This window comes from Frieseomelitta varia, unplaced genomic scaffold (genome assembly GCF_011392965.1).
Source record: "Frieseomelitta varia isolate USP_RPSP 00005682 unplaced genomic scaffold, Fvar_1.2 scaffold_215, whole genome shotgun sequence".
In the NCBI taxonomy this organism is placed as follows: domain Eukaryota; kingdom Metazoa; phylum Arthropoda; class Insecta; order Hymenoptera; family Apidae; genus Frieseomelitta; species Frieseomelitta varia.
This window is the reverse complement of record NW_025109917.1, coordinates 1,789,988-1,800,425: the sequence shown is the minus strand read 5'-3', so window position 1 is coordinate 1,800,425 and position 10,438 is coordinate 1,789,988. Positions and strand designations below refer to the sequence as shown.

At 41.4% G+C, this 10,438-nt stretch overlaps 1 protein-coding gene across 2 annotated transcripts in view; it reads left to right on the top strand.

Moving 5' to 3' along the window:
* Nucleotides 1-5,931: 5,931 nt before the first annotated feature.
* The window catches only part of LOC122527323 (storkhead-box protein 2), a 64,958-nt gene continuing 60,451 nt past the window's right edge, over nt 5,932-10,438 (top strand). For both annotated transcript variants that reach the window (XM_043651394.1, XM_043651393.1), the window contains exon 1: nt 5,932-6,218. In XM_043651394.1, the coding sequence (XP_043507329.1) occupies nt 6,018-6,218 (201 nt within the window). In that variant the 5' untranslated portion in view covers nt 5,932-6,017. The remainder of the gene's footprint in view (nt 6,219-10,438) is intronic.

Sequence of the window (10,438 nt, the reverse complement as noted above, 5' to 3'; positions counted from 1 at the left end):
ATATATATATATATATATATATATATATATATATATATATATATATATATATATATATATATATATATATATATATATATAGTGTTCCACCGTGGAGGATGAACCGTGCGGCGTCCTACTTTTTCGTCCTAGCATGGAACACTAGAAGCACTATCCACCCACGATATCCGAATGTAGAGATCTTCATCGTCCCGTTATTGTAGCACAGGCAATTAATTGCAAGTTCATCGTACTACCTCGGAGGTTGGCAATCATGGATTCTCCTGTGTTCGTTCGAAAAGCGGAGATATTCGAAAATGCTGTCGTTACCGTTCGAGTGATTTTTTTCCCTTTTTGTCATTTCGAGAAGAGAGGGAAACAGAAGAATATTCGATAAATTCCGTTGGAATCGTTTCGCAGAATGAAGCAATCACTTTCTTTGATAAGACGAGGCATCCTTCGGGAAAGGCACATAAGTGACGCGAGGAATGCATTTAAATCGCTCCATTGTGAGAAGATCCTGCGGAAAAGAATGGGATACCGCTGGAACGGTTTTATCCGCGATTCTCCAACTCTGGGAAAGCTGAGGGGCTATCGATGAGAAATTATGTCGGTGAATGGCGATGAAACGTCATCGTAGTTGGATCACCGTTGTTCTCTTCTAAAATAATGCGTAATATGTTTTTCTTTGTATCTTTTTACGTATACTGACCCACGAAAGTAAACAAAATATATGTAGAATAAAAGTGGACACAGAATCTTCAGATATTTTTATACGACATGTTCAATACGTGGAGTATATATATGAGGATTACGTATATTTTAATTTCGTTAAAATCAAACAACATGCATCCAGATGATAAGAGAATTTTATTACAACTGATAGGAAATCATGGATCACAAGAGTATTCACAATAGTCACATTAATATGCTTCTTTGGAATTTTCAGGAAAGAGTCGATCAACTTTTCGCTTTTATCACTTCTCGAAGATGGAAAATATTAACTTTAAAGTAACTGTGGTGAATTAGGAATTCCGTGGAATTCGCCAAATGGATTTAAATAAGTAGTTTAATATATATTCTATATTTTACAATAGAATTAACAAAGTGATTTACAATATATGTTTCGCACGTGCTTCTCAATACTTCTAATGAGACAAAAAGAAACGCGCCACACGCACGGTGTCTCTAACCAGCAGTCTTCGCTCGTATCCATAGTGATGAGTACATAGTAATCGGTGTTATGTACCATCCAACAGTAACATCTTTCAACTTTCAACGTAATTCTTAACCTGCTGTCCACCTAATCCCACAAATGCGAGATTGAGATCAGGACGTTACGAATAACTATCATTTGACAATCTTACCCGAATGCTTCGAATCCAAGTTGTCTCGTTGAAAGTAATAATTTTCTGGCAAATTTCGTTTATCCACACTTGCTCTCAAGTTTCTCAAATTTTCAAATGTTTTAATCAAATTAATACACATGATCCTTGTACCATGTATCTCATCGTGCATCATACATATAGAAATTTAAAAACACCTATTATCCTGGAGATAATATCTGTGTCCATTTCCATTGCATGTACAATGCATCACGTTTGAAGTACTTTCGTGGCCAATGTGTACGTTCCACGCGAACGTTGAAAATCCACGAAAACACTCGAGTTTCCACTCGATGGAATTGTATATATCCCGAAGCGAGTTAACAAGCATGAAAATCAGGCGTCTGTCGAACGACTTTCTCTCGACACGTGCGCCAATGAACGAAATTGGTACGAGCCCGAGAAGGCTCGTACGTTGAACGATCCTGGAATCGATCTATCGACGTATCTGGATGGTCAGTTTCGAGAGGCAGACAGTTGCGGTTAATATCGGTGCCGGCGTGACTGACTGCGACTTAATGAGATCCGTCACAACGGCAGAGGCAAGCTGATGACTCACACTGCAGGAAGTCTGCCGGGCGTCTTCCGTTCTTCAAATTGGCACGAGGTGAAACGGAGTCAGTGACATCGGTGCCGAAGCCGTTGGCATTTTCTTTTCAGAGTTTTTTTAATTTCAATTTCTAACATCTCGCGGCGATCCGAATACATATTTCCAAGCTTTTCAATTCGGAATTTCAGCGGCTTGAATATCTGAATATCGAGAGGAGGGAGACAGAAACTCGCGTGTGTGTCTCTGGCGACTCGCCGGACTTTCAAATCCGAAACGACCAGGTCGTTCGTTCACGGTTTCAGCTGTGAATGAAAACCGATCGTTCGACTTTCGCCGGCGCGCGCAGTTTAAATTTGTCTCGCGAGACAAATTCCCACAAGCCTTGTCGATGAATCACGACCCGAGACAAATTAATTCTCTCTGCCTGTACGTCACTTCGCGACCTTCGCTCGTACACTCGTATACGTATGCAAATTCGTACGGTTTTATCTATAAGCGTATCTCGTTCGATCTCGCATTCCCTCATAAACGCGTTTTATCTTCGCCAGTGAGAAATACGAACGTATTGCGCAATCAAGGAAAGTACACGCGTCGTTGAATCACGTTAGAGGAAGTCCTCATTTTTTTCTCTTTTTTTCTTTTAAACTTCCGTTTGGTTTTCGTGACTCTTAGCCGATCCAGGTAGCAAACTGGTACAAGGTGAAACGTGAGGAAACTGAACGACCACACGAATGAACAAAAAAACGGAACAATCTTACCTGGCAGTGATCGCGTGTCTATCCGCCATTCACGTCTACGTTTCTAGCATTCAATCGCCGCGGTACGGGAGAAAAAGTTTCGCCTGGCTCTCAAGATCCGCGCGATAACGAAATATGATGAACGGTCTGCTAATTGAATACTGAGAAAGTTACATTATTGTTTCGTTAACAACGCGTTCTCTCCGCGTCTCGCGTTTTACGGAAAATTTGATGTCCAACGAGATACGAAGCAAGTTGCAAACCACCGATAAAGTTTCTCTCTCAGGATTTATCGAGATGCATACGACGTGACTTTATATGTATTAACACTTTCACAGTGGGTGTCACGTGTATACTTGACTTTGCTTGATTAACAAAAATATCAATACAAATAAACATAAATTAAAAATATCGATAGACACGGATCAAAATAGTCTACGTACAAACCATTCACTTGACAAAGTATAAATCATTCGACTGATAATTGAAATAAATAGATTTATACAACTGTGCTTTTCCGTCCAAACAAACAGCAATATTAATTTGGACAAGAATGTTGCAATATATGTAACTCGACAGGCAAACCGACTCTAACGCAAGTTTATGAAATCTAGGCATCGCGGGCATGTTTGCGGTATCTTAAGGCCACAACGTGTGTGACAATGAGTTTATTCTTCAAAGGTGACGTGAATCGAAGTTCCCCGAACAGTCTCTGTAACTCCTTCTTCGCAACTATTAGTCTGTCTAACAGTAAGAATATATAATTTTCCACTTTCGTATCGTTCGTTATGAAAATTTTATTCGCGGCCCCCTTTTTTGCTTTTAAAAATTTCTTCATTAAAAGTGACGAAATGAGCGAAAAATATCTCCAGGAAAAAGTACGAAACGGGGGAAAAGTAAAATATCTAGGTTATCTGTCAAGGAAGGAGCAAGTATTCAACAACTGTCAGCGTTTTCGTTTTGTTCCCGTGTTCCAACGAGGGATGTCAAAATAGTTTACAGAGGCAATGAATTCCGGCTGATCCCCGGAGACAGAAGAGAGGGGAAATATATCCGCGAGCGCGAATATCCACTGTCGGTCGAATTTCTTCGGGGCAGCGCGTACTGCAACACCGTATTAAAGGAATTGTTTGAATCGACTGCGCCTTGGAGCGTTGCCAAAGGCGCGAGATTACCTCGTTGATTCCTTCCGGGCCTCGGCAATTCACTGCGGCCGTAATTGCCAGGCTTCCGTGCCAAATTTACGACCGAGTTTCGTTTCACCCGAAAAGATCTGGCCATTCTGGAGCGCGTATAACTTGGCACGTTGTGTAAAGTGATACAATATTCATCCATCACGTTATCAATGGTAACTGCAAACGTCATTTTTCTCGACTCCTCCCGAGAGAAATCGCTAGATCACCAACAAGATTTTTCCCCGCTTCGCTATAAATCCGCGATTGTAAATTTTGTCTTATTTTCAAATAAAATAGACTCTATTGCTCTTTGTAGTTTTGTTGGATTCCGCGTAAACGAATGGCACTTTGGTTTTTAATCTCTTGCACTGGAATAAGGTGCCACGCACGTCGAAAATTTTTTGTTCCAAAATGGCAATATTTTCTCAGTTTTAAGTACACTTAAGTAAAATAAAATAGGCAAAACAATAAATTTGTTACTTTTCAATAATTTCTATCCAGTAATATCGTACCGACGAGTTCAAAAAGAAAGCGACAAATCTCTCGTTATGGTCCGTAATCAGTTGCCAAGTGGTTAAAGATGTAATTCTACGTTGATCATGGTGATCAAGGATTACGTTAGGTTTGCTTTATAGAAAAGAGTGCTACTTTCTCTTTTCAGCACGTCTTTTTATATTTATATTTCTGGCAAATCGAAGGGAAAGGGAAAGGAGCAGGTAGACGACCAACTACTAGAAATCACTTTACTGACTATTGCTAACTCATTTGTCAGGGTTAGTAATGAGCAAATATTATCAGACCTGGTTGATCATCCAACAATGGAACCAAATGGTAATGTGGATTGGAAAAAAATACACCAACAGCGAACGTATTATTTCTTCTCAAGTGTCTCAGCAGAAAAGTAAGAGGATTCTAATCTAATTGTAACTGTCTCGCAATCGAATTTCTAAAAAGGAAGTTTCCATGTGAAAATAATTTCTGCCGACAGTGTCTCACGAAGGAGTTGGCGTTGATGCAATCATGTCCCCTTCGCACATAATTCTTCTCAGAAACGGCCTTTGCCCTCTCTGTGGGCAAGCTACCCTTTCCCAAGCTCTAGTCCCAGCGGCCACGTGGATTTTCACGGACGAGATTCCTTCAGCCTGCTGATGACCAAGGGGAAAGGGCGTAAATCAATTAGGAGGCCGATGTGGTAGTTGTTGATACAATAAAGAGGAACGTGACGCTGCCTTACGGCCGGCAGGAAATGAGGAACGGGGCGAGGGGCGAATCGAACATGTCGAGTTGAGAACGAACGTTTCCCCTGATAGATTCTGTCGAGTAGTTTCTTCGCCACTGCTCTTAACCAGCTACGTAATTTTACAAGATTTATCGAGCGTACAATCATCGCGAATACCCTTTGGTTTTTGCTTCAAGTTCATGATCATTTTGAACTCCGTCGAAGTCCGTGTCGAAGACTTTTCACATACGTATGTTACATAATGATGAAAAATCGTCGATACTTTAAACTGTTGTAACTTCACAAAGTGAATCTACCTGGTCTCATTTTAAAGTATAAAGCTTCTACTTTCATTGTTCTAAGTTCGTTCCAGAGATACTTTTACATCGTGCAACGGGTGAGAAAGCAGGAATACTTTTGTTCTCAAAAACTGTAAAAATTCAAGCATCGGTAAAAAAATATTAAAAAATTGCTGAACTAATATTATCAGGCCTGGTCATCCAACAGTACATAAAATCCACACTAAAAGAAAAACATGAAGACACGAAGGATCCTTGGATCTTCGAGGAACGAGAGAGATTCCTAGAAAGAATAAGGATGCTATCTGAAAACTATAAACGAAACTCGAGAATAAAGACGAAAGTTAATTCAATTCTATACGAGCTATCGAACGAGTCGGACGAACTGTAGCGCTTTTGAACAATTGTCGAATTATACAACTGTATTCTTTACAAATATATTATAAATAGAAACTGGTGTTCTATAATAATATATAAAAATAATATACAAAAAAATTATATATATTACAAATAATATACAAATTTTTTCGTGTTCCTTGCACTTTAATTTTCTTTGCTATAAATTTTATACTTTAGTCGTCGGTATATGTAATGTCCCTGTTTTTCTTCTTTCCAGACCCCGTGATGCCACCGCCGCGGAGTGTTTGGAATCGTTAGCAGCGGGCCTGGAAAAATGGCCTCGATCTTGGGAGACGGGACGGGCCCCGGGGGCTCGGGGCCCTCCCGATGCCTCTTGCTTCTACAAAGGTCGCTGGCGATTCAGCTGACCAGGGGTCCGCCCCCTCAGATTCTGAACGCCAGCCAGCGGGACAGTCCAAAGGAGCACCCAGCCGACGAGATGTGGATGTACGACAAAGGTTACAATTTGTTTCAGGTGAGTCGCATTATCCCCTTTTGAATACCAATTGTTCGTGTACTCCTCTGCACGCGTTTTAGCCAGCGGGCAGCGCATTACGCTCGTCACGGCTAACCTCCACGACATTTTTCCACGCAACGATCTGTTACGAACCGTACCGCCGCTACCGACTTCTACTCCTCCATTATGTCCTGGGAAAGATCCCTTTCTTTCATTCAGAGGCGAGCGCCGTTTTTATCGCTCGTCAAAGACTTCGCGAACTGACTGCACGACGACGAGGTTTCGTTACGCTTAAAAAAAAAAAAAAATCGTCGTTTTTGTTCGTCCTGTTCGTTTTGTTTCGAGGCGAAAGGCAAACGAATCAAACGCGAGCACCGTGAGACGCGACAGTCGAAATTGTTTCTGGAAAACGGCCAGATCAACGGCGCGCACAATGCACATGCACGCGCGCGATGAAACGACACCTTCGAAGCGTGGCCCCTTCCGAGGTGGCCGGCCACTTTTACAACTCAGCATTTCCGAAGCGAAGATTGGCGTTGATTGGATGCACCGTTACACCGGAATGAGACAATATGAATTACAAGCAATTCTGCGAGTCAATCTCAATGGGAGGGGGGGATAAGGACGAGGCAACGAGTTAACCGGCGGATGTTGTATGGTCTTGTCAACTGTTCGATGTGTCGTGATCTTTCCTCTCTTTTTCTCTTCACCGTCGTTCATATTCTGCAGAGTAGATAATATTCGCCGAAACATGAAAAAAATCCTAATAAACATGGGTCGAAAAATTAATAGGTTCAAAGTTATGAACGATTTATCCTAAAAGTTACGAACCCTTCTTTTCTATTCACGCCTTCCGATTTACACTTTGGGCCCTGGTCAAAGTATCTTAGGATGAGTCATATATACCCAAAAACGTGATCAAAGCTGATCGAAACACTATTCCAATCGCTAACGCGCTACATCGATGGCTCTGATCTATCTCGATAACACAAGTTGCAAACACAATCGATCGCCGATTTAACGGAATCGACGCTTATTCGCGAAGACGGGAGTCGTTCATCGACCACACCTAGGTTTTCTCTGCTCTTCCGCGGGAGAAAACGGTCTGTTCAGAGATTGAAGACATCGAAGCTCACGCTGCCAGCCAAAGGAAATCAAATTGGGACAGGCCTTTCAACGGGGGAACAGAGTTCTTCTGTTTCAATGAACGCTCGCCCGGGGGTGGAGCACCCTCCGAGGGAACGTTAATCATGGCTGCTCCTTCGCTCGCAGCGGCAGAGCACGTTTGAAAGAGACACGACCGGTAATAGCTTAGCCAGCAGGGTTCAGCCGATTCGTTCGATCCGTGACAATGCCACCTTTGTGTCGGCCTCTCTTCGGCAACGTCTGACTTCCTCTCTTTGGCTTTATACCTGCGTCGTTGTCGGTGCGAGGCCTTATTTTTTCACACCTGCTTACGTGAGATCGTGTGATCATGAGATCGTAAACTATTAATAAAATTTTCTGCTATTCTTATACGATAACAGACTCGAGAACGGATTAACCTCTTGCGCTGGAATGACGTGCTACGCACGTTGAGAATTTTTTCGTCCCAAAGTGCAACATTTTCTCAGTACGAAGTATATTTAAATGTAACCCAGGCGAAACAAATGATCAGTTTATTACTTCTCAATAATTTGACGAGTTGAAAAGAAAAAGAAAGCGACGAATTATTTTATACGGTCCGGTCACTCGTTATGGTCCGCGAACCAGTTACCAGAGCAAGGGGTTAAATACGCCCTATTTCTTCTAAACATTTTAAAGAGTTCAAACTTTTTGAAAGTTTTTAAAGAGTTTTTTAACGTTTTAAAGTTTAACCTCTCTTCAAAAAAAAAAAAAATTCTAACATTTCCATGTTCTTTAAATTATTCGATTGGTATCGAATATATGTCCATTCCGGTTCTCCGAATTTGGAATCGCAGAGGTATTAATGTCAAGGCCATTCGAAATACAAGAATCCTCTCATAGAAAGCAAGAGTTTCAAGCCAAGCTGAATCGACGAGGGGCACAGAGCCGAAGAAGTTAAAGTCATCGACTGTTTTAAAGATCAAAGGAGACAGGTCTCCAAGGTCTTTCTTCTTTGAAAGAATGTAAAAACGTCAAATTGATAAATGGATGCCAGACAGATGTTCTCTCGCCGTGCTTGGCAACGAGTAAGAGGCAGGCAAGGAAGAATCGATCGTTAAAGGGCGAACGATAATAGCATCCGACTACCCTCCTCTTCTATTTTGCATATCGCCACACGATCGCACCCCATGAAAGCTAACCTCCCAACTTTTTTAGGCTTCGAGCCAAGAAACTCTGTCGCAACAGTACTAACTATACGTGTATTATACTTTATAGAATACGTATCTTTGTATCCGTTTTTTATTTATTATAAAACAGACATTATACGTATGTATAGTCATCGATCGTTTATCACTGAAAGGGATCAAGAGAATTAAATTATATATGTACTTTATGTATCCTTTTGAAAACTAAGATTCTACTTTAGAACGAGTGTTAATATATTTATTTTATATATTATGAAATAGTGTTAAAATTTGTTGTGCACTTTTATACGTAACTACACGTATATTATAGAGTGTGTATGTAATCAAAAGAATTAAATTACGTGCTTCGTACATTCCTTTGACAAACGAAAATTCCGCCTTACAATTAGAATGAAAAGATATTGGACGAAGTTAAAATGTTACAATTTGTCATGCACTTTTACGCTTGTTATTATCCAAGATTTACGGCCGCGTGGTATCGAACGAATCCATCTGGCACGCTCAGCCGTTTTATATTTGACGAATAACAAATTTGATAAAGTCAAATGATCTGAAACGTGCCAACGGGTGTAAAACGGCGCCGTACTCGCTCGATAAGGAGTTGATAATCTTACTGGGTGAATTGGATCAACTCCGCGGCTGTAATTGTCAGGCTAATTAGAGCCACGACAGGAACCGCTGCGTTTACAGCCGGCGTTATCGTTTCACAATATAGAGACCAGCTTATTTATTGCCACCGTTAATTATTGTTCGACGAGACTGAGTTCGAGAAAGAGAGATTATTATCGACGGCTGTGTTCGAAACGATTCGAGCTGCCGCCGCCGCCGCCGCGACGAGATTCCATCTCGCTCTTCGAGCCCGCCTTATGTTCGACGTTCTCTCCGGAATATTACACGAAGCCGCGGGCGATGAACGCGTTGATCCAGATAAACATCGGCCGAGGCTCGATTGTACTTTTGCTCGTAAATTTCACTTAATTGCAGGGATCTGAACTTTGATGCGATTAACGGGCAATTGTCCGACCGGGGGGAACGCGAAACGGATTCGCCTATTATTGAGACGTTAAATTAAAATCGCCTAGACCGTTTGGAATCAAGGACGTATCGTAATTAGCAATATCTGCGAAAATGATCGGATATGAAATTAAACCTGTCGCGCGGAGTGAAAGCGCGACACGCCGCAAGTTGATTTTACTACGCGGTGCAGCAAAAGATCACATACACAGACACACACACTCGGAAGAATTGTTTGATCGCATCGAAGAAAAATATCACGTCGAATTTCGTTGTAAGATCGAGAGATGCTGTTCCACTCATCGCGAAGCAAGGGAAATGGTCGGACACTCGAACGTTTCACGATCGTAATCTGGAGATTACACAAAGGGTGAGAAGCTCGTTTACTTAGGGTCGCGCGTAATCGAGCCAGCTTCACCGATCGATATCGAGGCAAACTTTGCTCTGCTTTGCTCAATAACATCAGTATACAGTATTTATTGGGAGTATCCATGATTAATGTTTTCCGATTTTTATTTTTTTTTTTTTTTTCTTTTTAATCATTGTCACTAGGCAATGTTTGTTAAATTTGAAAAAAAAACGACGATACTTATGAGCTAATACCCTATCAGATAAATAATTCTTCTTTCGTATGAAACGAGCGGCTCCATTATCCCATTCGGTACAAGAATAGTATTGTCTGAACGTAGTGTTGGCGCGATAAATAGCCACTTGTAGAGACAATGTTCAATGATTATAAACACGTTGAATCTCGAGTGCATAAACATGGTACTCTGTTACACGCCGAGGAGGAAGAAGTGAAACCTCGGTTCGTTTTATTGCGGATATTATGCCAGGAACACACATATTTGCGATACGTTTCCCGCTTGAGCGTGAAACACGATCTTAAGGCAGGCACCACTGTGCAACAGA